This window comes from Miniopterus natalensis, chromosome X, assembly GCF_054644295.1.
Source record: "Miniopterus natalensis isolate mMinNat1 chromosome X, mMinNat1.hap1, whole genome shotgun sequence".
In the NCBI taxonomy this organism is placed as follows: Eukaryota; Metazoa; Chordata; class Mammalia; order Chiroptera; family Miniopteridae; genus Miniopterus; species Miniopterus natalensis.
This window is the reverse complement of record NC_142103.1, coordinates 8473257-8501141: the sequence shown is the minus strand read 5'-3', so window position 1 is coordinate 8501141 and position 27885 is coordinate 8473257. Positions and strand designations below refer to the sequence as shown.

Here is a 27885-nt window from a genome sequence, read left to right as displayed (position 1 = left end):
TAAGGGTCTAGTCCAATTCCTTTATTTTACAAATGAGGAAACTGTACCTCATTTCATCTGCTTTTGCCCACATACTGCAATTTCATTTTCTCTACTGGCAATTTTATAAACAAAGCCATAAATCAAGAATGAGTAGTCCACGTTGTCATTGAAAGCTGTCTTCTTAAGGACTCTGTGTATACCTTATAACAAGGAAACATACAGTAATGGATGTTAAATGCTTTTCTAGACTGTAACTGGTAGGCTCAAACATAGTCCCTCAAAACAACCTAATGTGGAGCCTGTCTGTGTATGTTTCTTCCTCTGGAGGGGAAATGGAATAGGAGCTGAAAAAGAGTATGGAGGTATCAAACCCATTTTAAATTAAACTAAGGTTCCAAAGTGAACATATATCCTACTTCTAAGAATAGCTACCAAAAAAGCCACTGAAAAGAATGATGCTGCTATATGAAGATGTTCATCATAGTATGGTTTATAACTATATAAGGCACATGTAAAAACAAAGTATAGGAGAAAAGAAGCAAAAGAAAGGATTGAAAAGGAAAGAAGAGTTATTGAGCCAATGGAATTCTACTGATTTCTTTTTCTGTCTCTCCTAAACTTTCTTTTAAAATGAAACAAAACAAAACAAAACAAAAACACAGAATGCAAATAGCACTTACCACAGAGACCTTGCTTACTACATCTCTTGCAACTGCTAAGCCTTGAGCAAAAGTACGGGCTGCTACAAATGCACGAGTAATCTGTAGTTTCAATTTCCGAGGGACATCTCCAAAGGGCTTCAGCTGCTCGGTGTACTTGCTCACACACTCCAGGTACTCATCTGTGAAGTGGTACTGGGAGTTCACCAGGCGGAACATCCGCTCCAGAAGGCGAGCCCAGAAATCATTGAGCATTTCTTCCAGGTTCACATTTCCCACCACATAGTAGCGCTTCAACTCTTCGAAGAGATCTTTAAATAGCTCAGAATTTTGCATGTATAAGTGACCATATGTCTTCACAAACATGTCATTCAAGGATTTCTCTGCATTTTCAAGTAGTTCTTTAAAGAATTCTAAAAACAAAAAAGAAAGAAAAGGGGTTTTCAGTAATTAAATAACCAAGTGCTTTTTAGGTAAGTTTGAAAACAACAACAACAAAAAAATCATGAAATTAAATCAGAAAACATGCTTGGATGTAGGGTGGATTTCTTTTGGCGAATTGGCATCTCTGATCATTTGTCAATGAAAAGAAACCTACATCACGAAATCACACGTCAGAGGTGGAAAAATGAAAATTTAAACTAATTTATCAGGAGTCAATACAAAACAAACATACACACATGCACACACTCACTTTTCTCTCCTTCAGTCACAAGGTAAATAAAGAACTGGAAAAAATGGGCACATGAAGTCTATCGCATGAGGCTTCCCAGAACTTTATGCTGTAAGACTCTAAACCAATGTTTATAATGCCTTCTAATTGTAGCCTGACACCAAGACAGATGTTTTCAAAAGGTATTGTTTCACTTGGACACATTTTTTTCTTTTCTCCTCCTTATATCTACATGAAAAATTATTGAAGCCAAGAAAAATAATGAAACACCCCAAGAAGCAAGCATATTACGTTTCCTGAAAATCAGTTCTCAGGTGTTCCCTGTGTCACTGGTACAAACTGGGGTACCCAAGTTGACCTTGAGTTGCTATTGGACTCACACAAAATGAGTTTTTTCTTCCAGTGGTATATTTATAAGATAACATAGAAAAATAACTTAAAAATATATAAGAATACCATGTTATTTCAGATTTACTTTTTGCCCACCACATACCCACAGCATAAACATTGAAGATTTTAATCTCTTAAGTACAAACTGCAAATTAGTTTCTCCTCAAACTTTTCTCAGGATGTTCAATGAAGAGAGGAGCTAACAGTGTGTATCTGTACCATTAATCATTCTTAAAGAATCTATGCCTGGTATAAAAATAAAGACCTCATGATATTAAGTTTTTAAGTAGGAAATGTAAAAAATCCCAGAGCAAAATATAAAGACCACATCAAATAAGAAACTGCGGGAGATCCAAGATGGCAGTCGGCTGAGTGGAAGCTACACTGACACTCTCCCGGGACAAATCTGGATTTACAACTAAAACATAGAAAAACCATCCTGAAAACCAACTGAAGACGAGCTGGAGAGCACCCTCATAACCAAAGAGGAAAAGTGGAGACAGCACAGAGACTGGGAGGAAGTGCAGATGCGAGAGGCCTGGCTGGGTCCCACAGGCAGCAGCTGAAGGTGCAGAGGGAGATCTCAGCTGTGGGGGTTCCCACTGAGCACTCTGGGGCCTAAACCCCAGGCTGGGCTTCCCAGCCAGTAGCACCAGAACTGAGAAAGATGCCCACATAACATCTGGCTGTGAAAAGCAGTAGGGTTTCTGTCTGCCAGGGAGAGATGGCTGGAACTGCAGGCGCTGTCTTAAAGAGCCAATGCACAAAGTTTCGTGTGCAGCCACTCACCTTGGGCTCCAGCAGACAGAGGGCAGAGTGGACTGGAGCTGTGTGGGGAGAGTCTCCCCCAGACTGTGGGGGGCATCTTTCTCGGGAGGTGAATTTTCGGCTTTTGCCTGAGGGGAGGAAGCAATTGCCCCACCCTGCTGGAGAGCCTCACCCTGCCCACAGGAGTTTCTACAGCCTGAGCCTTATTAAGAGACAGTTAACAACCAGCCACCCCACCCTGTGGAGCTTCTACAGCCTGAGGCTCATTAAGAAAATCAGATTAATCAGTCTGCAGGCAGAGGCCGACCTCAGGGTGCTTTGAGTCTTTGCCTGATCTGCTCTGGGACCCAGGCCTTAGAAAAGCAGACTTTGGTGTGCATCTTGGTCCTGTCCAAACGCACCCAGCCCCAGCAGTGGAGACCTCAAACCTGGGGTTGTTGATAGCCCCAAATAGGGTACTCAGGGCCAGTCACAAATTGCATCTGACATTGGCCTTTTTACCAGAGACCTCCAAAAAGACAGAGTCCTAGCAGATCTACCTAACACTTAAACACAAACCCAAAAAAGTAGCTAAAATCGGAAGACCAAAAAACAAGCCCCAAATGAAAGAACAAGAGAAGTCTCCAGAAAAAGAGCCAAGTGAAATGGAGATAAGCAATCTCTCAGATATAGAGTTCAGAATACTGACTGTAAGGAAGTTCAACAGCATGAAAAAAGATATGGACACTGAAAAATGACCAGTCAGAGATGAAAAATGACAAAGCAGAAATAAAGAATACATTGGAAAGAATAAACAGCAGATTAGAGGAAGCTGAGGATCGGATCAGTGAATTAGAAAACAGGGTAGAAAAAAAATCAATCAGAGACACAAAAATAAACAAACAAAAAAACAGGACAGTCTAAGGGAGCTGTAGGACAGCATGAAACATAATAATATTCATATTATAGGAGTGCGAGAGGAGGTCGAAAGTAAGCAGGGGTTAGAGAGCCTGTTTGATGAAATAATGGCAGAAAACTTCCCTAACCTGTTAAGGAAAAAGGCACACAAATTCAGGAGGCACAGAGAGTCCCAAGCAAGAAGAATCCAAAGAGGCCCATGCCCAGACACATCATAATTAAAATGCCAAGAATCCAAGACAAAGAGAATCTTAAAGGAAGCTAGAGAAAAGCAATCTGTTACCTACAAAGGAGCCCCGATAAGGCTGTCATCTGACTTCTCATCAGAAACTCTACAGGCCAGAGGGAATGGCATGAAGTATTCAAGGTAATGCAAAAGAAGGATCTGAAACCAAGACTACTCTATCCAGCAAGATTATCAAGCTGAATGGTGAAATAAAGAGCTTCCCAGACAAAAAAGGCTAAAAGACTTTATCACTACAAAACCAGCATTACAGGAAATGTTAAAGGGGCTGCTATAATTAAAAGTAGAAATAAAGAGAATGAGAAACATAGACATAAAGAAACAAAATGGCAGTAGATAAGTATCTTTCAATAATAACCTTAAATGTAAAGGGATTAAATGCCCCACGAAAAAGATATAGGGTGGCTGAATGGATAAGAAAACATGACCCAAATATATGCTGTCTACAAGAGACCCACCTCAGAACAAAACACTCACACAGAATGAGAGTGAAGAGATGGAAAAAAATTTTCCATGCAAATGAAAATGGAAAGAAAAAGCTGGGGTAGCATTACTCATGTCTGACAAAATAGACTTCAAAATGAAGACCGTCAAGAAAGGTCATTACATAATACTAAAGGGATCAATCTAACATGTGGATATAACCCTGATAAACATATATGCACCCAATATAAGAGCACCTAAATTTATATAAAAAACTTCTAGAGGACTTTGAGAGATGGACAGCAATACAGTCATACTAGGGGATTTTAACACCCTACTGACTTCACTGGCCAGGTCTTCCAGACAAAAAAAATCAAGGAAAAAGTGATCCTAAATGACACACTAGATCAGATAGATTTAATTGACATTTACAGAACATTCTACCCCAAAGCTGCAGATTATACATTCTTCTTAAGTGCACATGGGATATTCTCAAAGATAGACCACATGTTAGGACACAAAACAAGTCTACAAATTCAAAAAGACTGAAATCATATCAAGCATCTTCTCGGATCACAGTGGCATGAAATTAGAAATCAACTACAGTAAAAACACTGAAAGACATTTAAACACTTGAAGGTTGAAAACCATGTTTTAAAACAATAAATGGTTACCAAAGAGATCAAGAAAGAAAGAAAAAACTTCCTGCCTGGGCGGGCGTGGCTCAGAGGTTGAGCGTCGACCTAGGATCCAGGCGATCGGGGTTCGATTCCCGGTCAGGGCACATGCTCGGGTTGCAGGCTCGATCTCCAGCAGGGGGCGTGCAGGAGGCAGCCGATCAATGACTCTCTCATCATTGATGTTTCTATCTCTCTCTCCCCCTCTCCTTTCCTCTCTCTGAAATCAATAAAGACTTTTTTTTTTTAAAAAAAAGAAAAAACTTCCTGGAAACAAATGAAAATGGACACAAAACAACTCCAAATCTATGGGACACAATGAAAGCAGTCCTGAGAGGGAAGTTCATAGCACTACAAGCCTACCTAAAAAACAAAAAAAAACTTCTAATAGACTCTCTAACCCTACAACTTAAAAACTTAGAAAGAGAACAACAAGAAAAGCCCAGAGTAAGTAGAAGGAAAGAAATAATAAAGATCAGAGCAGAAATTAATGACATAGAGACTAAAAAAACAATACAAAAGATCAATGAAACCAAGAGCTGGTTCTTTGAAAAGATAAACAAGATTGATGAACCTTTATCCAGACCCATCAAGAAACAAAGAGAGAGGACCCAAATAAACAAAATCAGAAACGAAAGAGGTGAAATAACAACCGACCCAACAGAAATACAAAGGATTGTAAGAAAATACTATGAACAACTATATGCCACCAAGTTGGACAACCTGGGTGAAATGGATAAATTCCTAGAAAAATACAACCTCCCAAAACTCAATCAGGAAGAGTTTGAAAGTCTAAATAGGCCGATAACTGCTGATGAAGTTGAAGCAGTAATCAAAGGTCTCCCAGCACACAAAAGCCCTGGCCCCGATGGCTTCACAGGGGAGTTTTACCAAACATTCAAAGAAGAATTAACACCTATCCTCCTCAAACTATTTCAAAAAACCCAAGAGGAAGGAACACTTCCAAACTCTTTTTATGAGGCCAGCATTAGCCTAATTCCAAAACCAGAAAAGACACTACAAAGAAAGAGAATTACAGGCCAATATCCCTGATGAACACCGATGCTAAAATCCTCAACAAAATATTAGCAAATTGGATCCAGCAATATATTAAAAAGATCATACACCATGACCAAGTGGGATTTATTCCAGGGATGCAAGGCTGCTACGATATTTGCAAATCAATGCACGTGATACATCACATAAACAAACTGAAAGACAAAAATCACATAATCATATCAAAGATGGAGAAAAAGCATTCAATACAATCCAACACCCATTTTTGATAAAAACTCTCAGCAAAGTCGGAATAGAGGGATCATACCGCAACACAATAAAGGCCATATATGACAAACCTACAGCCAACATCATACTCAGTGGGCAAAAACTAAAACCATTTCCCCTAAGAACAGGAACAAGACAGTTGTCCACTTTCACCACTCTTATTCAACATAGTACTGGAAGTCCTAGCCACAGTGATCAGAAAAGAAGAAAACATAAAAGGCATCCAAATTGGAACAGAAAAAACAAAACTGTCATTATTCGCAGATGACATGATATTGTACATAGAGAATCCTAAAGACTCCACCAAAAAATGACTAGATTTAATAAATGAATTCATAAAGGTAGTAGGATACAAAATTAACACCCAGAAATCGATGGCATTTTTATACACCAATAATGAAGTCTTAGAAAGAAAAACTAAAAAAAAAAATAATAATAATAATCCCACTTACCACTGCAACTAAAAAATTAAGATACCTAGGAATAAACTTAACCAAAGATGTAAAAGACTTTTCCTCGGAAAACTACAGGACACTGAAAAAAGAAATAGAGGAAGATATAAACAAATGGAAAAATATAGCATGTTCACAGATTGGAAGAATTGACATCATTAAAATGTCCATACTACCCAAAGCAATCTATAAATTTAATGCAATCCCTATTAAAATACCAACAGCATATTTCACAGAGCTAGAACAAACACTTTGAAAATTTATATGGAACCAAAAAACACCCCGAATAGCCACGGCAATCTTGAGAAAGAACAAAGTTGGAGGGATCACGCTACCAGATACCAAGTTATACTACAAAGCCACTGTAGTCAAAAAAGCCTGTTACTGACACAAGAACAGACATATAGACATACTGATCAGTGGAACAGAACAGAGAACCCAGAAATTGATCCATGCCACTATGTTCAATTAATATTTGACAAAGGAGGCAAGAACATATAATGGAGTAAAGACAGTCTCTTCAATAAATGGTGTTGGGAAAATTGGACACGTACATGCAAAATAAGGAAACTAGACCACCAACTTACACCACAGACAAAAGTAAATTCAAAATGGAAAAAAGATTTAAATGTAAAAAAATGAAACCATAAAAATCCTAGAAGTAAACATAGGCAGCAAAATCTCATGCATCTCTCATAGCAATATGTTTGCTGATACATCTCCTAGGGCAAGGGAAACTAAGGAGAAAATAAACAAATGGGACTGCATCAAAATAAAAAGCTTCTGCACAGCAAAAGAAACCATCAACAAAACAAAAAGGGAAAACATATTTCCCACTGTATGGGAAAACATATTTGCCAATGACACATCGGATAAAGGGTTAATATCCAAAATATATAAGGAACTCATACAACTTAACAAAAGAAGACAAACAATCCAATTAAAAAATGGGCAAAGGACCTAAATAGACACTTCTCCAAAGAGGACATACAGATGGCCAAGAGGCATATGAAAAAATGCTCAATGTTGCTAATCATCAGAGAGATGCAAATTAAAACCACAATGAGGTATCACTTCACACCTTTCAGAGTGGCTCCATCAACAAATCAACAAACTACAAGTGCTGGGGAGGGTGTGGAGAAAAGGGGACCCTAGTACACTGCTGGTGGGAATGCAGACTAGGGCAGCCACTATGGAAAACAGTATGGAGTTTCCTCAAAAGATTAAAAATGGACCTGCCATTTGACCCAGTGACCCCTCTTCTAGGAATATATCCTAAGGAACCCAAAACAATATTCACAAAGAACTTATGCACCCCTATGCTCGTAGCAGCGCAATTCACAAAAGCGAAGATCTGAATACAGCCCAAGTGCCCATCAGTAGATGAGTGGATACAAAAGCTGTGGCACATTTACACCATGGAGTACTATGCAGCTGTAAAGAGGAAGGATCTTTTATCCTTTGGCACAGCATGCAGGAAACTAGAAAGTATTATGGTAAGGAAACAAGCCTGTCAGAGAAAGACAAGTACCACATGATCTTACTTATACATGGAATATAATAAACAAAATAAACTGTTGAACAAAGTGGATCCAGAGACATAGAAGCATGGAACAGACTGAGGGTTCTCAGAGGGAAGGGGGGGGGGTGAGTGGGGAGAGATTAATCAAAGAACTTACAAGTTTATAATCATAACCCATGGACACAGACATTGGTATGGGGAAATCCTGGAGGTGGGATGGATGTGGTGTGGAGGGGATCAATTGGGATAAAAAGGGGACACCTGTAATATTCTCAACAATAAAGATAAAGAAAGTTAAGAAAAAGAAGAAAAAAGAAACTGCCTCCAAGTGAACATGGAGCAGAAAAGAAAATATGATGCCTCCATCAAAGCCAGGAGAACATTAGAGAGCTCATCAAAATGCAATAGTGAGAAAAAATCATGCTTTTTTCATGTTGGGTAGGCAAACTGGAGGCTCAAAACTTATTCCAAATAGTCTCATAAAACCTGGATTGAAAACACTGAAGCCTTTCCGAGGGAATGTGTGTGACTTTCCTCACTTTCAAGAGATTCCATACCTATGCCCCTGTCTCATCACCATGTGGTTTCATGAGACCTGGGGCTAAAATCATAGTCCTTTAGGTCCAGCTTTTCAAACTATGTGTGTTTGTTTGGCTTTTCTTTCTTCTACCACTTGCCTTTTATTTCCTGGGCTGTCTTCAGAGAGAGAAAGAGAAATAGATTTCCTCTGAAGATTAAAAAACGGGCAAATCAACTACCCCATCATCCCCATTACAAGTGTACAGCCTGGCATGTGACCAATGTTCTCTCCCTGGAAGAAGGCCAGAAAGTACAGAAGGAGCTAGGGGAACCATATGAAAAGCATTACTCAAATAGGGTACCTGGGAAGGTCTCTGATTCTCTCCAAAATCCCAACTGGTTCTCAAGTGTGGTGCCATGATGGGCATGCATCAACATCACAAACACAATAGTCGAAAATGAAAGTTCTTAGGCTTCAGCCTAAACCGACTGGGAATCAGAAACCCTGGGGGTTGGCCCCAGCCATCTGTGACTCTGCTGTACCCTGAAGTTTGAGAACCACTCAATGAGACTTCTCCCACTTTACTTCTCAGTAGCAATGACCACCAGCTCAGGGACTGTGCTGAATGTGAAGCATTGAGGTAAGAGTTCATGTTTTAATAAGTGTAAAATGTATTTTCAATGAATTGGGGTTTTAAATTTTTTTGATTACAATCTTGGGTGTGATTTCTTTATGTTTTGGGGGCAAACTTTCTCGTGTGGAAGTATCTCTCAACTAAGTGTCAAATGCAAGTGGCACTTCACTGGAATTCAAAGTTGGGGAGTCTTAGGGTGAGAAGAGACCATAAAAGTCATCTGGTCTACTTTCCACCCCTTGCTTGAATCACCAGCATCCTTATTAAATGGGGCTGACTCATTGGGGACATAAAAGAAAGCACAGTGATGTGTGTTATTACACGCCCAGTGTGTTGCATAAATAGATAGCTCTCACATAATGGGAAAATAGAGTGTGGTCACTGAGGTCAATGTGCAAGCCTTGTGTCAATCCAGTGTGATAAATACTTTACAATCCAAACACCAGATTCCAAGGGCAACCATAGGTACTTCCACATACAGTTGGTCCCTGACGTGTGATGGTTAAACTTGCAATTGACTTTATGGGCTGCGAAAGCAATACACATTCAGTAGAAACTGTACTTCGAATTTTGATCTTTTCCCATGATAGTGACATGAAGTACAATGCTCTCTGGTGATGCTGGGTAGCAGCAGCGAAATGATTTTACCCAACTTTAGGCTAATGTAAGTGTTCTGAGCACGTCTGCGGCAGACTAGGCTTAGCAATGCTGTTTCAAAGGTGTACACAATACATTTTTGACTTACAAGATTTTCAACTTACAATGGATTTTTTGGGACATAAGTTACGCCCCTGTAAGTCAAGGAGCATCTGTATTAAATTTTTATATATTATATTATTATATTAAAAATGGTACACACTATTTAGTGTAGAAACGAGATGTTGAGAATTATTTGACTTGTGCTTTCATGCTCATTTAATAATAATTCTGAAGACTCACCTGCGTTTCTAATGAATGGCACATACAGCCATACTGACTTTGAGGGCGGGGCAGAGTGGCATGTCAAGCTTACTGTGAACTTAAAACTTCTATAAATGTCAGAGTTCAAAGTGCTCCAGGTCGAAGAAACACTGAGGCACTGAACATTTTATGGAAAAAATAAAGTATTCTTAGTGTTCCTCATTCAGGTCAAGAGCCTACGAAGTACAAGAGAAATGATCTAATTAAGAGGATTGATTTCAAATTGCCTTGCCCTCTGTGCAACACCACCATGGACTTTACCTTGTTTCCCATGACTTAAATTCTGTCTAGAAAGGGTATAAGTGTGTGTGTGTGTGTGTGTGTGTGTGTGTGTGTGTGTGTGTGTGTGTGTGTGAGAGAGAGAGAGAGAGAGAGAGAGAGAGAGAGAGAGAGAGAGAGAGAGAGAGGAGGGGGAGGGGGAGGGGGAGGGGGAGAGAAAGAGGAGAGAGGAGAGATTAGCTTATATTTTAAGAGATTAGCTTGATGCTATATACTTACTAAATTCTAATTCATTTAATCAATTCAGAAAATCGATTTACTTTCCTTCACATTTTTAAAGGCTCTTTAGTATAGCCATATAAATTACAAATACAAAAGATCATTTGAATGGACTACATATAGAAGTTCTGTAAAACTGACTCAACAAGTTAAAATCTGATCATTTGATCTCTCCACACGGCTGTGCGATGACTAAGTATGTACTGAGTGGCTATTAATGGCTCAAATCAAAGCACAGTTTTGCTGTGCATCTAAACCTTCCTCCCCATTCATACTGTAATGAAAATTTCTAGAAAGATAAATTTCTTCCATCCAATTCACCTTTACTATACTGCCACTCTCCACACATGGTTTTATGAGTACACCAGAAAATTTAAAGCACCTATAAAATCCTTAATCCTTCATTTCAAGGAGCAGGTTTTAAATATTCATCTACAGCACCTATGGACATCAACAGAACAAAAGGCAAAGGATCCAAGGGACTCAAACTCATTTCTCCTTAGACTTATCCTTACTGGCCTTGTTAAATGGGACTATTCTACCTGGGCTCTTTGCCTCAGAGACATTTTAAAGTTGGCAAACTTAACTTAAATTCTAAAATCCATACCAGTTAGGTACAATATCAACCAAAGCATAATTTGCTATAAGGAAAATACAAACTTTTGCATCTGTTCCTTCTAACAAACAAGCAGCTCTCCAACGTTCTTGTATACTTCTTTCACATCATGATCCCCCATTTTTTCCTATGACATTTCCTTCTACAATGAGGACCTGAACACAAATTAGACATTCAGGTCACAGTCCACAGCCATCAATAGCAACTTCACTAATTGCTATAATGCTCATCTCCACTCTGTTCCCCATTATTCAGAATTCAGGATTAGAGTCAGATCTTAACCACTGAAGAAAAACTGTATAGTCCTGAAACACCTAGCAATCATCCCTTCATAATCATTATGCCTGAAGCCAATTATAACACACATGGTGGCTAAGAGAGAACTCAGCCAGGAGCAGTGTAAACCAGAGTTCCACAACGATCAGAAGCTGAGTTAATTGGAAATTAGATCTCCCTTGCAGCAACTGCTTGTAGTCATGAAAAATGCTGCTCAGGGAGTCTGTTTTAAGTGACGCTATTGGTGTCTGAAAAGAGTCAGAAAGGAGATAGTTTACAAGCATTTGAAATATGGTGTATGTGATCAGGGTTTATTTTCCTTTCAATTTCAGTTTGGAGGCTTAAGAATTTATGTTCTAAGGATCAAGCAACCGCTACTCCTAGGGCTCATGAATGAGCACTTAATGTAGAGATGGAAATAAACACTGTAACATGCTACATATCTAAAGCAGCAATGACACAGTGGGAAAAGCATGGGATTTCTCATTTATGAACTATACGATCTTGATTGGACAAAAGATTTCACCTCTCTGACTCTCTGATGCCTGATCCATAAAATGGAGCTATTACTAACTAACCTCATATGGATAGTGCCTGGCATACAATAGATGCTCAATAAATGGACAGTATTCGTAATATGTGAGGTATATTGTCACCTTCAGAGTTTCTTTATATCTACAATCACTTAAGAAATCTTTGAAGGCTGGTTTTTAATCTTTCCTGGCAGAGTCAAATATTATCCATCTGGGGGGAACATAAATTAAGCCAAAGCTGCTGGAGATCAGTTAAGAAGACCCAGGGCCTTATAAAATTGGGAGCAATTTAGCTAAAGGAAATGCTTAATGGCTCTTGCTTCCAATGCTATGAAATGTCCCAGACATCTATGAGGGTGGGAGTGACTATTGAGTGAAAAATATGGAATGGAGAAATGTAAAATCTCTTCTCTGGGTTGACATTATATTAAAAGAGACGATATTAAACACATCACACACGCGCGCACACACACACACACACACACACACACACAGATATGAATGAATGATCAGGGCAAAGGATTAGGCAAAAAAAATAAGGAAAGGAAAATTAATAATTTAACAGCAGGCCAATCCTCTCCCCAATCCTCTCCACATAGTTCATTTGCATACCGGCCTTCTTTGCCCAAAGTCAGCCCAGTACAAGGGTTGAGCTAGGGGATTGTAAGTATTTTCCAGCTCTAAAAGGTGATTATTCTTAATGTCAATAGTACCAATTTAACATGAGAAAAACTAAAGTGAGAAGGCAAAACTTTTCCATATAAAAGTTGTTTAAATATCCTGTCTTTTAAAAAAAAGAACATCATGTACTTCTGAAACTTCTATCCCCAGCCACTTGTCTTGCATCAAATAAACAACCAAAATTCTTGAAGCAGGTCAAAAGGCCCTCAGTTCTGCTATTAAATGCCATCAGTTACTCCTTTATAAACAATCGACTGGCCATTGATTAATGAGCTAGAATGCATTCTAGAATTAACCCATGACCTTAAGAGATTGGAAGTTCTTTCTATTCAATTCTTTTGCTTGGTGCTATAAATTACCGCCTTGTATTTATATTATTAGGAAGCCGTTTTTACATATAAAGATTAATTTCCTCTTTACTTACTGTAAAGGCTGTATTTCACAGCCCTGGTGTGGCGTACAAACATTACGTTACCACATCAACAAAATTCCTGAGAAAAGCAGCCTCCTTGTAAATGCTACAAATCATACTTTTCACACTGTTAAGAAAACTCAAAGAGTTATGCCCATCCATTCTTTCACCAAAGATCAAGTACTTAATGAAGACAAGCTAACAGAAACATCTACAAATGTCTTGCTTTTCTGGTGAAGTCTGTATATGTTTTTAACACGCACTTTCCTTTATTTGGGCATAATCTCAATCCTCAAAAGTGCCTGCTAGGGCAGGGAGTAGGGAGTACGAAAGGAACACGTAGTTGACTACTGTTCATCAACTGATAGCACATCAATAGGACTTTCCCAGGATGAGAAGACAGTTGCCAGCTGCAGTGCTTATTAGGGGCTGTTAACATATCAGAAGGCGCTAGGGGATCCTGCCAAAGTAGGAACAGTCCTTACTTCCCAAAGTTAATTTTTTTAGTTAACGCACTTTTCATGTTAAAGCTTCTAGTGAGTAAATACAATGTGTATCTCTCATGGCTCCGGTCTCCTGCTAACTTGAACAGGGACACAGGCTTAGTACCATAAGGTCCCTTCCACTGGACCCCATTCCATTTCCAAGAAGGGCACTACTTCCTGCACCAGCAAACCAACTCACTTTAGCACACCCATATCCTCTCACATTCAGAAATGCCCAGAGAAGGCTGGGGGCATGCATAAGTAAGCTAGCAGGCTAAAGCAACCAAAGCAAGTGTTCCGCACACTAACCTGTATGTGGATCTATTATATGGCCTCAAACACAAACCTCATAATACACAGTCTATCTCCTCATGATCTAATATTAAGAGAAAATCAGGCCTGGCCGGGCGTGGCTCAGCGGTTGAGCGCCAACCTAGGATCCAGGCGATCAGGGTTCGATTCCCGGTCAGGGCACATGCCCGGTTGTGGGCTTGATCAATGACTCTCTCATCATTGATGTTTCTGCCTCTCTCCCTCTCCTTTCCTCTCTCTGAAATCAATAAAGATATATAAAATAAAAAAGAGAGAGAGAGAGAGAAAATCAGGACACAAAATAGCATAATGTTATGATGCCAATTTGCATGTATGTATATGTATCGCCTACCTGCGCAAAAAACTGTTGTAAATACAGTGGTGACTGGTTGAGTGTTAGGGACCAGGGGTAATTTGTTTTCAATATATTTTTCAATTTTGTTCACCCTAATTTTTGAGTAATATTTTGTAGTAAAAAAAATATATACCTTGCTTTCAAAAGTAACTTTATTTCTCTTTATTCTATTCATTCAACTTAATTGCTGGAGGCTTCAGTGCATTTTCAATACTTTTTCCAAATTGTCTACAATGAACATTCTGATACTTAAAGGAAAAAATTCAAATTTTTTAAACCAAAGCAGTTTTTACATTTTATTTTAAAAATACAATTTTTCCTATTAAGTATTCCTTTCAAATTGTAGCAATTTGAAAATATGGAAAGGTATGAAAAAAATATAAATTACCCCAAATCCCACTATTAAAAGAGAGCAACAATGGTTCACCAAAATTTCTTCCTTTTTCCTATGAATGTATGTACTGCTTTTATCTACTTTGTTGGTTCTGTATGTCACATGTTTGAGATCAGTGTATGTATTGTATGTCACATGGTTGAGATCGTACTGTATTGATACCCTTTACTCATATGACACTGCATGTTTAGCATTTCCCGTGTGATTAAAAATTCTTCAAAAACATCATTTTTAACAACTGCACACTATGACACCATAAGGACAGATACTAATGTAATCATCATAAGACGTACAGGCTGATTTCCTATTTTCCTTATTATAAATACTGCTGTTTCAATAAACATCCTTGTACATAAATAAATCTGTACGGAGACCTTTCTTTTCTTGAGATAAATACCTAGAAGTAGAATTACTAAATCAAAGGGTATGGGCATATTCAAATCTTCTGGCATGTCATCGAAGTGACTTCCAGAAAAGGTGGGCGCATGTATCACTCTCCCTGTTTGAGTAATATTTATTATAAGAGTTTCAATTGCTCTGCTAATTCTTTCAAGAGAGAAGTGATGGGAATGGGCTTGGGAATCTCTCAGTCAATCAGCTGGAGCCAGTGCGAGATCAAATAAGCCCTTTTCTTTGCTTGGACAGATAGACACATGGAAAGAGGGTGGGCAGAGATGAACAACAACAGTTTCAGCTCCCAGGCTCAAAGTGCAACGAACCAACAAAGTAGATAAAAGCAGTTCGGCCGAAGCTCTTCTATTTATTTACTTGCTTCCACACAGATCAGCTCCTTCTTGCTGATGCCATGTCTTTTTAAGAAGTCACAGCTAATAGCACTGGCCCAAAGTGAAAGTGCTCAGGGCTCCCTGGAAGCTGCACAAGCATTTTCCATCCAATGAAATAGCCAATACTAGAGCCACAATTGGTCACACTTCAGATAACAACTCAAAAGGCAGAAAACCTTTGTCAATACAGAGATGTGTGTGTTTCGTCTGAGCTCTTGATTTGATTACAGTAAGCTGGCATTGGCTCATTTTCATCAAGTTTCACAGAGAGATTATAAAAAGAATTAGCAAAAATACCCAGCAGTTTAGTCGTCTTCACATGGAAGGAAAAGAAAATAGAATTGTAAAGGAAAGAGTAGCAGTGCTTTCCAACTAAATCAAAGAACATTAGCATGATCTGGAAAGAACACTGCCTTTGGTGGAAGGCCAGAAGGCCTCATGTCTTTTTCTGTACTTTCTTAGCTACTCATCCTGTGAAATGTTGCCTGCTGCACTGTAGCAGAGGTTTCAAGAAAAGCAACAAATTTTAAAAGGATGTCTTAATGAGTGAAATCTGAGGTGCGGATTAAAAACCAATCCTTTGTGTGTGCTATACGTTTCTATGACACGTTTATTTTATGACTTTTTTTCAACGTGAAAATCTCCCAGGAGGTCTTAGTCAGTCAGTATGGCTGTGCAAAGGACAATGATAAAACCATGTTTCTACAAAATAGTTAAGATCAGGGGTCAGAAAATTTCCACACATTTTAGCCTAGCAAATGGCCATAAAACTTAGTTGGATACATTTGTCTTTGAAGGTGAGTGGCTGACTCACTCCCAGTGATGTCATTACTTTCATGGGCATGTGAATTCTAATGCCTTCAACTCACTGAGTGAGCTTCCATGCTGGTTTTCCTACTGGACTAATGAAGTAATGGCCATTAAGAACTACGGAAAAATTTTAGTCAGTGATTAAAACACAGATTTGGCTAAATCTGAAGAGAGCTTCATGTCCCGCCTTTGTGAAATGAGAGAAAACAAGAGGGCTTTAAGGAAAGGGTGGCCACTGTGATTTATACTTGGCCCATGCAGATAGATGGAACACAATTATTTCTTTTATGTGCATTGTAAGCTAATTCAGAAAAATTCTACTATTATGCAAGTTAACAAGCTTCAGGCTCATGGGAGGGTTTTCAAAGGCCTGGTGAAAGTAGCGGAGAGTTCAGAAATGATAGGAGGAAAATAGAGGCTACCGTGCAGACGGCTAATTAACATCTTGTAAGACCTTTCATTAAAGCAGCTGGTGTAGTCACATGTTCAGAAGATTCACAGAATTTTTAGAATTGAAAGGGTCTTTAGAGAGCATCTAGCTCAACCCCCTCATTTTATGGATGGGAAAACTGAGACCAATTAATTGCCTCAGGTCACTGTGGGTTCGCAGGAGAACCAGGCTGACAATTCAGTGTTTTCTGCCTCCAGTTCAAAGTGGCAACATTTGCTTCTAAAATCACAAAGTTTTCCCAGTGGACTAGCATCAGACAACATCTCTATTTCCTTAAGATGTTTTTTTAAGATGTGAAATATCTAGCAAACAATTTGATCGGGGAGTTGTTAAGCAATAATGTATCTTTGTAGTTGTTATATAACTATGCTTCCTTTAAAAACAAGTCTCACAAAACGTGACATTTTTGGGGTGGGTGTTTACATTGTGGTCCCAAAACACGAATTATGCCCCCATATTTATTATTTCTATTCCCTTTGCCAAGCAATTCTTTCAAAGGCCCCTGAACTGAGTATTGATTAGCATATTCATGAGACAACTGATTCAGCTATGTTAATTAGTAGTTCTACCTCAAAAAAATAAAAAATACATCCCAGAACTGGCCAAGAGGGGGAGCAGCTAGCTCTGTCACTAGCATTTTCAGGCTCTATGTCTCTAGCCTAGGATGGTAGATTTCTGGTATTAAACATCTAAGTTAAAGTGTAGATGGAGAAGATGACTGCGTAGCAAAAAGGTGAGTCCTTAAACTCAGAGGTACAAGTTTAAAATTGGGAAACCTGAGAATTTTGTTGCTACCTAAAGAAGTGTTCTCTACTTCACTCAGGTCTGAAAATGCATGTGCAGGGGCATGTGCGCATGGGCACCCACACCCACACCCAGTTTACAACTTAAAAACTAATAATTATAGTCTCTTTAGGTGTGCAAACAACAGAAAATTAAACCTGCAGAACAACAACAACAACAAAATACCTTAGAGATAAGGGATACAAGGTATCTGGCTCCAAAATGCCAGAGCTGACTGAAGCTCATGGAGGCAGAATTATGAAAAACTGGAAATATAGGATAATTTCTGGTTAAAGAAGGTTAATCCCCTAAAAGTCTTATTTTATGAAAGAGTTTTATAAAAATTAATTCTTCCTGCCTTAGGGAAAAGTGGTATCTCATAAAGATGACTAAAATTTTGATGACAGAGGAAGCTGCCTGGGCTCAGGGTCAACACTTTGGATTTATACTGCAATCTTGGAGATGGCAGAATATGCCCCTTGGAAGTTGCTTGACCTTACAGGTTTCCACGTGTCCCCTTCGCTATTCCATCATTACTTGTCTTCAGGCTTCTCTGCGGTGCCTCTCTGCCCCCACCTTGGTTCTCCAGCTGCCATCTGGTTACTCTGCCCTACTTCCTCTTTTCATTCACAGCAGTAACCCAGAGTTTTGCTTTTATAATGGCTTGGTCAATTCTTTAAGCAAAGCACCCTACCCTTGAATTTCTGAGAGTCAACATCCCCTATACAATTTTATTCAACATCTTCTTTAGGCCTTGAGAATTAAAAGTCAATCAATCAATCAATGCAGAACTCACTTGAGGATTATGGTTTGCTGGATACCAGTCAACTGAGGTTTTACCACAAAAGTATTTGTCTTAGAAAACCTAATATGGAAGAATTATACAGCATATCCCAGCTCTGTTCTGATCTCCAGAACAAACACATTTCAGCAACTACTTCAAAAAATTAATCTATGCTTACTATCTTTATTGTCTATGTCATGTTTTAAATTAAAAGTCTGAAGAAACAAACTGGCATTTCATAATCATTTTTGTGACCAGTTTTGAAACTGATAATCAGTGTTAATACATATATTGAATGTGAAGCCTGAAAGGAAAAGGCAAGAGAAACAGTTTTCTGTCCTTTTTTCAAAAACATATGTTAACACTTACTGTATGGCTTTTTAAAACTACACATTGGAATCATACAAGTAATGCTATAAAACCATGGGGAGCAAAAAGGGGAAAGAAAGCTAAACCAGCAGGCTCACGGACAAGAGAGGTCACTGTCTGTGGGCTGCATACTAGCAGATATGTCTAATAAGAAATGGGGTGACTTGGAGGAGGCGGCTTTGGAACCTGGAAATAGTTTTATCTGTATCCCATCATGCTACCAACAGGCTGGCCATTTCTAAAGAGCAGGATTTTTTTTTTTTCCTTCTAAATTCCATCTTAATTTCTAATTTCCTTCTTAATTCCCCAAGTAGTCATTTTTAAGTATCAGCATCTCCAGTTTTCAAAGATGACCATCGGATTACCTTTCTAAGTTTTCCCCTCAAAGTAAAGGAAAATGCTTTGATCACTGTCTTGAGTGAGAAATGTCACAGTTAAGAGAATGCCACTCTTTTCAATAATAATACTAATTATTTAGTGACCAAGAGAGAAAGATGATGTCTTCTGCCAATAACACCAATCTTCTTGTGGTGCTAACATATTGTTAAATATACTTTATGGTCATGTGTGTTGGGAGGTATGGGAAAATCATCTCCATCCATCCCGGGAAAGGAAAAGATAAAATTAAGACTAAACATAACTTTGCATACAATCTGCATACAAAGTATTAGAAAAAATGGGTACAATATATGGTATGTTAGGTAGAAAAAATTAGTTCAACTACGATTATTTGCAACTACATTGCAAATAAAATATGCTTTCATGGTCTAGCCCGGGAACCCAACTAACACTTATTAAACTGGCTATAAGTTTCAAATAACAAATCTCAAAGCCAATATTTGAAATACAACCTGTTCTTTAGCCGAGGACTGCCTTCTATATCAAATCTAATTTAGTCCAGGTTCTCACCATGGTAACGAGCCCTTTGCAGAAATACTCAAAGACATTTCACATCTCAAAAATTTGCCTTGTACTTCTTCACCACGTATAATGTCAAGAAAAGCACGCTTCAAAGGTACTATGTAATTAGAATGGCCTTTAAAACGAGCACAAAGAAAATCATTCCTATTAAAATTAAATCGACCTCATAACAATCTTCACATTGAGTGAACAGCACCAAAGAAAAGGATCCTGATGTGTTTTTGGACTCCATACTCTCGTTTTTAAAATCTTTTATCTGTAACATTGCTTCAGATATGATTATGATTGAAGTGCTACTCAGTTGGCTCATATTGACTATTTCTTTACTATTAAATAAAGTGTGCATATGAGAATCCATGTTTGGCACAGAGAACTGAAATGGGTTTGGTCGTCGCTTTACATGGAGAGACCAAGCCAGAGCATCGCTAAAATGAGGTCCGGGAAGGAGGCCAGCTTAATGAAGACTATAGTATACTAGCTACCTCTGGGTTGCTGCTGCATGGAAGCTCAAGAACTCAGTTTTGATCCTGCCTGTGTTCTACAGAGCTTCTAGGAATTCTAGTTGTCTTTGGGGAATCCATTTTGAAATTTAATTTGAAGTCCAGCATCTGTAGAATCTCTACAGTTATTTTGACTACGTTTTCACATGCCTGCTTTTTATTAGGAAGACTTTTTTTAAGTGATGTGCGTCAACAACACTATTCTATGTTCACCAAAGAAAAGAAATAAAAGCATTTAAATTAAACTACTTTAATCTATTTTTTGGCTCCTTGTGACTGTATTTCCATAATGCCTACCATACAGATTTTACTGCATCCAGAAGGATTCAAGCAATAAAGCTGAAGGGCTAACTTGCCCCTAGGATCCAACAAGAAGGAACATCTTGGGAGAAAACTTGAACGCTGAGAGAACAGAGGAACTCTGAAAAAGTAATTGTACAAACTTAACTATCAACTTTTAAATGTGACTTGAATAAAAGGTGTAAAACAAATTCAGGAACAAAGCAAATGTGGATGCTTACTTGGACCAAAGTTCCAATACATACCATCAAACTTCTTGTAACGGGAAGCAAAGACGGCTTGCAAATGATTGCACTGTTCGGTGACCACACTTTTGAACTCATCTTTACTTTGCAGGCTGTACTTCTCCTCCATCTCTTGAGAGCAGCAGGTATAACCCTGGGGACAGATCTTCAAATGGTCACCTGAAAGATAAAATATAGGACACTCAATTTCCATCATCATTCATCAAGTTCAAGAGGGAAGAATTTGATTTAGGTGCACAAACTCTGCTTCATTTCCGTCAGTGAGGTTCTAGCAAAGGCTTAGGCATCTTATGTATGGAAACTTTCATTAAACCAAAAACATGTATTTCCCTGCTTGGAAAAATAAAATAATAAAGCCACCCCCAAAAGACAAAAGAACTATCCAACCAGGAAATCTGCTATATAACAGGAAAACCAGTGTGGCCAGTAAACAGAATATCATTCAGTATCAACCCAAGTCTCTTTTCTAATTCTTTAAGACTCTATGCAAGTCACACAAATGAAACATAGGTTTGTTTTTTTTTAGCTTTGAGAGTTTACACTCCAAGAAAGGGTACCCTTAATGAAGAATGATTTATAAAATGTAACAACCAAAAACTGAAGAAATATTATAAGCAATAGTTAGACTGGGAGGAAGCAATGGGGTAAGTGCATTTCAAGGAGTTGTCAGCCAATTTGAGTCTATGGTAAGTCAAGGAGTGATATTAAATGGTCCATCATTTTAAGATTTTCTCATTCAGCATCTTCTGGGTAGATGTTAGACACTGTATTGACCTTATGAATCTGTGCGGTGTAGCCACTCATTCCAATATAGACTAATGGTTTCCAATAAACGTAATCTTTATGCAGTGAAGGAATCCTAATCATCAAGGGAAATGTCAAAGACATCTCACTCCACAGCAGCTCATCCCACAAGGAGTCTCCCCTTCCCCCAATCCAATTGATTTTTGCTTTTGATTTAGCCATGATGGTTTGGAGGGTTGTTTTTTGTAAAAAAAAAAATAATAGTAATAATAGATCCCAAAGTTCACCTATACCTTACTCCTAACACAGGACAAAAATTGTGCTTTCAAGAGGCCATATTTCTCCTTCATAATGACCAAGAGATGCAGAGCCACTCAAAAATAAATCCCACTAGGTACTCTAGTCACTCCAATAATAACTGGTGTGGTATAGGCACCCTAGTATAATTTTGTACAGATGTTTACAAGGATTCACTTTCACTGTTCCTTTTGCTGTTGCTATCCATGTTCCATGTAAGACAAATGAGTTCTGAAAGGAATCAAGATTTCAAGAACTCAGGAATGAGTATATGGGAGACATCTGAGCCTGTCAATGGTAATTGTGTACAATAAATAAAGGAACGGAGAATCAAGAGCAAAGCTTTCTAACAACATCAATAATCATGGGAATTGAACTAGGCCATGAGCTGGCCTTTCCTGCTTTTTGGCTGTGTGTGCTTAGAGGATAGAAGTCTTCACCTAAGATAGATACCAAAGTGGCAGGATAGGCGGCTACTTCAGATAAAATTGAGTTGGCAGCTTATTTGACTAATACTAGGACTGTCATCTGCACATATGCAAATAATGATATATATACTCCCGATCATTCTTCCTTCCTGGCAATTAAAAAGTGGGGAGTGCCAGATAAAACAGGGTATGCAGCATTAAAAGACTATTTAAGGAAGGGGGAAAGGGAAACAATCTTCAAATAACTCCTTCATGCAGAACTTCTCAAAGTCATTTTGGCATTTTTGAAACCCTAGGTCAATAGATAATTCAAACAAAAAAAGGAGGGGGAAGGTTGTGTAGAAGAGCTTAGGAGCTGTGAAGTTTCAAAGTATCTTTTTTTTTTTTTAAATATATGTTTATTGATTTCAGAGAGGAAAGGAAAGGGAGAAAGAGAGAGAGATAGAAACATCAATGATGAGAGTTGTCATTGATCGGCTGCCTCCTGCATGCCCCCTACTGGTGATTGAGCCCGCAACCCGGGCCTGTGCCCTGACCGGGAATCAAACCGGGATCTCCTGGATCCTAGGTCCATGCTCAACCGCTGAGCCACACCCAGCTGGGCTCAGAATATCTTAGATCTCATTAGTGAAAGAAGAAGGGCTGCCCTGGCTGGAGTGGCTCAGTTGGTTGGAGTGTCGTCCCATGCACCAAAAGGTGGCACGTTTGATTCCCGGTCAGGGCACATACCCAGGTTGCAGGTTCCATCCCTGGTCGTGACATATGCAAGAAGCAACCAATCGATGTTTCTCTCACTTCAATGTTTCTCTCTCCCTTCCTCTCTCTCTCAAATAAATAAGTCTTTTTAAAAAGAAAAAGAAGAAATGAAAGAAGGGTTGCTAAGGCTCAGTTTTCTGGAAACACCTTTTTTACAACCAAAAACAAAACTCCCTCTTCACTAGCTTAACAAGTTCGCAGCAGGCCTTTGTTATTGGCACATATAATTAACAGAGAGATATCCAGTTGTCTCCTGGTTTCAAGGTTGAGGATTTCCCCAAATACAGTCTGAATACATAAAATAATACAAAAGACCCCAACTAGGTACAGTACTTGCTGCAGCTGTATTAAATAACCCATATAATTCACACCCCACATAGAATATTATTAATTGGAATGCTCAGAATAAGAACTTAAGACACACAGGGCTATTTAAATGAATTATAATAAGGGAGGAGCTACTTTTTCAGGTTATCACAGGCTAAAATTCATCACAAGCTGATTTCCAAGCCCCTGCAAAGATTCTATTGTGAAGTGCATTTAATTTCCAAGGCAATACAATCCAGTAATTTGGAAAATAACCTGTTCACCTAGTCTTGGCGGTGTTCAAACATATAATAAACTAAAGGGTCACTTATTTGATCTTATGAAAACAGGCTTCTAAGTCCAAGAAAAAGCATCCCTTTTTCCCACCCCCAATGCATACATACAGACACACACACAACCTGAAGCCAGCAAATTCTAACAGTTAGCAGGAAAGAATAATGTTCTGCATTTAAGAAGGTGCTAGACACTGAGGGGTTTAAACTTATCCACAAGAATTTTACATCCAGGAGACAATCTTCAAAAACAGTTAACAACAATAAAAGTTTTACTGGGAACCTGCTGAAAGTACACAGTACCATTTACACTGGCACATATAAAGAGCTCAGCAGAGCCCATGCACCGCACCGTCTACATATCCACCCTAGGCCTCAGCAGGACCTCATGGAGACCTTCTTCTTTCTGAACACTGGAATATATATCACTGTTCCGGCAATAGCTAATAAAAAAGAAAAAAAAAATAGCCCACTTTCATTTTAGAGAGAAGAATTTTCCAGGGCAAATATGTCTAATGGTAAAAGGCTTGCCCTGTGTAAAGGACGACCACAGGGTAGATACTTGGCTAACGTTTCTTCTGGCAAAGTCGTCTTCTCCTCAGTGCAAACAAGCTGACTCCAACACTCCACTTTTGCCCATATAGCCTTGAATGCACCACTTATTTTGTCTGCATTTCTAAAAAGTATTACTTGAAAATGTAATTTGACATTCTTGCCAAAAGCTTTGCTGAGACACATTCAGCACAAGACACACTTGTGAATTAAACCCCAGGACACATTTAGGCTACCTGGATTCAGTGCCATGACCAGTCTCTCTGCTCTTAAGAAGCACAAGGAGGGGAAAAGGGGACAGTCTTGGTACACCTGAAAATGGAATTATAGCTCCACATTTTGGTAAGAACTGGAGCAAGTCATCTGATTTTTAAAGTAACTATTTCTATTTTTATTTTTTAATCCTCACCCAAGCATATTTTTTCCTTTGATTTTAAGAGAGAGTGGGGGGGCATCGACGTGAGGGACACATCAATTGGTTGCCTCCCACATGTGCCCAGACTTGGGCTGGGGAATCAAACCTGCAACCCAGGTACATGCCCTTGACTGGGAATCAAACCCGAAACCCTTCAGTCCACAGGCACACTGGCCAGGGCAACAACTATTTCTATTTTAAGCACCTAAAATGTTGATATTAAAAGACAGGGCGCCCGGCCAGGCGTGGCTCAGCGGTTGAGCATCGGCCTAGGAGCCAGGCGATCGGGGTTCGAGTCCCGGTCAGGGCACAGGCCCGGGTTGCGGGCTCGATCAATGACTTTCTCATCATTGATGTTTCTATCTCTCTCTCCCTCTCCTTTCCTCTCTCTGAAATCAATAAAGATATATTTTTTAAAAAAATAAAAATAAAAGACAGGGCATACCTTATTTAAGACATAATAATACATATGTTTGAGACTGCTTCTAAAATGCTGTGCTTAAATGAGAAATGTCTTTCTGGAGATCTTTTCTAAACCTGGTGATCCTGTATACTTCTCATTTAAGAAAGATTTCACTTTGTTTTCTTTAGGGCTGAGAGGGTTAAGCATAGGGACAACGGAATCCCATATAGGACAAGTAGAGAGCCACTGCAGAGGTGACACTGAGTACAATTATTTTTTAAGGCCCTAGGTGATTCTGATACATACCCTTCCATAAGAATTATTCCTTGAAAGGCTTAAGCATTAGAGCCACAGAAGAGCAGGGAATATTAACCTGCTCTTCTGTGAGCAGTTATTCCAACAGCTGAAGTGAACAGTGGGTCACGATCCACACCTAGCATTTGTCTCCTCTATGTCCCTAAATGGACCCCCTGCTTCCATGCTCATTGCTACGTGTAGGCTCCCCATGTATCTCTTCTACTCCCTTAAAACTCCTGTCTGGTTTCCTTTCTTTCACTCTAACTAGATTGTTCTTTCTTAACCTACTACATCCACCTCTTTTAACTTCACATAACATGAAACCAAAGGATTTTTAAAAATTTGTTGTACTTGTTGAGAATTCCCTGTTCTAAATTTATTTAAAAGCAGGTGAACTTAATGTTTTATGGTTTTCTAAGGAAGCACCTAAATTAAGTTGTTTTTAGTACAGGCTCTTGATTAGTTTTTTTTTTTTCTTTGTGGGTCAGTGGCCCTCAAAAGAAAACTGGTCCCCTAGCCCTGTACTAGGAGGCTTGGATGAGATTCAATGAAGCGTGCTATTTAAAAGCTTAACTCTATGGCATTAAAAACAAACCCCCCTCCAAAAAAAAAAAAAAAAATCTCTCGAAAGAACCACACTTTTTTCAATCACACCAGCTTTATGTAATTTCTCTTTAGTCTTAATATCAAGGCCTCAGTTTTCAAAGCTGAACAAAGACAATCACAATAAATTACTACTCAATCCTGCTGAGTGTGTATTGGTTCTTTTTTTTGTAGCACTTCAAATCAATGGGTAAAGAAGTAAGCATTGAATATGAGGAATCCATTCTATCCTTTAACAGGACTCTGTGGTGAACAATCTGTGGAACTGTGCTTTGTCATCTTATCTCATTTAATCGTCTCACCAAAGGCTTGCTCTGATGTATAAATGGGATGCAGCCAATGTCCATTAGTTTCCAGTTGCTCATAGCCCACCTTCCTGTAGAAACTGTTGTAAATGGTGTTAGGTCTCAGGCCAGCCCTCAGCTTATTTACTATCAACTTGACAATTTTAACTATCACTTACAACCATTTCTACAGCTCTCTCAGAAAATTCATTTTAAAGTCCAACTAGATGCCAAGAAAAAAATGTCTCTCAGATTCTTACACATTTTCGGGGGGTTGGTGATAAAGGAATATTTGTAGTTTTCACTAAGGTGTTAGCTTTCTGGACCTGTACGAGATAAAGTAAATCTCTAGAGATTACTCCCTCAGAGTCCAAAATTGAGGAAATAGCAGCCAAAAACCTTTATGGGGCACAGTGGCAGAGAAACCAGGCTGGCCTGCACCAGCATGATTTGTAAGGCACACCCCAAACGATTTCACCAATAAAGCAACCAAATGCCTCTGGTGAATGATAGAGACACAAACTGCACCCTAAGGGTAAGAGCAGCAGGGAGGAACATCTGAGAACACACTGGAAAGCACTTTGTAAAGTGCAACTGCAAGAGACTGATTTTGCATTGACCTTCCTTGCAGAAACTGAGTGCCTCACTTGGGTTTTGAAGAAAACTTCGCTCTTTACCAGGGGTTTTCAAGAAGTTAATTTAAAAGCTTCCAAATACTTAACACTATCTGGATATTTCATCGGCAAGGCGAATGGTCGTCTAGGGATAAGAAGACTGATCTGGGGAATCAAGAATAGGGGTGTGAGTCCCAGCTCTACGTGGCTCTTGATTAGTGGGAAAGTCACTTACCCAATGGAGCCTAAAAAGTCTATGTAAACAAGGAAGCGTTATGTAAATGTAAAACACTGCAATTGCAAAACAAAGACAGAAATGAAGGCCATTATACTCCGATAAGCTACTGAAGTTCTCCCCGAAGAGACTTTTCTGACAGCTTGTACTGAGAGAGAAGGCCAGGAGAGCAGAATCTTCTCTCTTCCAGCAATTTCAGGAACATATCTAATTGGAGGTAGAAATTAGGGGAGTGAAGATAGCCAGAAAAGAAAACATGATCTATTAGTTGCCGAGCAGCATGCATAAGTGATGGTGAATTGATGACAACTAAACTGAGACATTGATCTAAAGAGCCAATGGCCATCAGAAGAAAAGCCTTGGGAGCCTCAGGAGACACGCCGACAAAATATAATGTGGGATCCTAGAACAGAAAAAGACATTACAGGAAAACTAACTAAGGAAATCATACCAACACTTACATGCAAATGTTCATAGCAGCATTATTCATACTAGCCAAATGTCCAACAATGGACAGATGAACAAAATTTGGTACACTGGAATAGTATTCAGCCATAAGAAAGAATGAAGTCCTGATAAAGGTTGCAACACAGCTGAATCTTGAAAACACCATGTTAAGTAAAAGAGCCCGTCACTAAATCCCACATATTATAGGATTTTATAGGATTCCTTTTATTTAAAGGCCCAGCACAGGTCAATCTGCAGAAACAGAAAGTGGATTAGTGGTTGCCTAAGGCTGAGGGGGGAGGGCGGGAGTGGGGGGAATGGGAAGTAAGGGGGGATGGTTACAGTTAAAAGGTATGGGATTTCTTTCTGGAATGATTAATATGTTAAAAAATTGATTTTGGTGAGTATGCACAATTCTGTGAATACATTAAAAGCCACTGTACACTGTAAATGGGTGAATTTGGGGGAGTATGAATTATATCTCAATAAAACTGTACTAAGACTAAGGAAATCAGAATAAGGTCTAGACTTTAGTACACAATAATGCATCAATATTGGTTTATTCATTGCGACAAAGTACCACACTAATGTCAGAAGTTAATAATAGGGAAAACTG

General features: G+C 38.9%; 1 protein-coding gene across 1 annotated transcript in view; it reads right to left on the bottom strand.

The window, feature by feature from the left end:
* GPC4 (glypican 4) overlaps positions 1 to 27885 on the bottom strand; it is a 112603-nt gene that overhangs the window by 22442 nt on the left and 62276 nt on the right. The window contains exons 2-3 of the mRNA XM_016198006.2: positions 20596 to 20754; positions 663 to 1054 (exon numbers count right to left, since the gene is read on the bottom strand). Coding sequence (XP_016053492.1) covers positions 663 to 1054; positions 20596 to 20754 — 551 coding nt within the window. The remainder of the gene's footprint in view (positions 1 to 662; positions 1055 to 20595; positions 20755 to 27885) is intronic.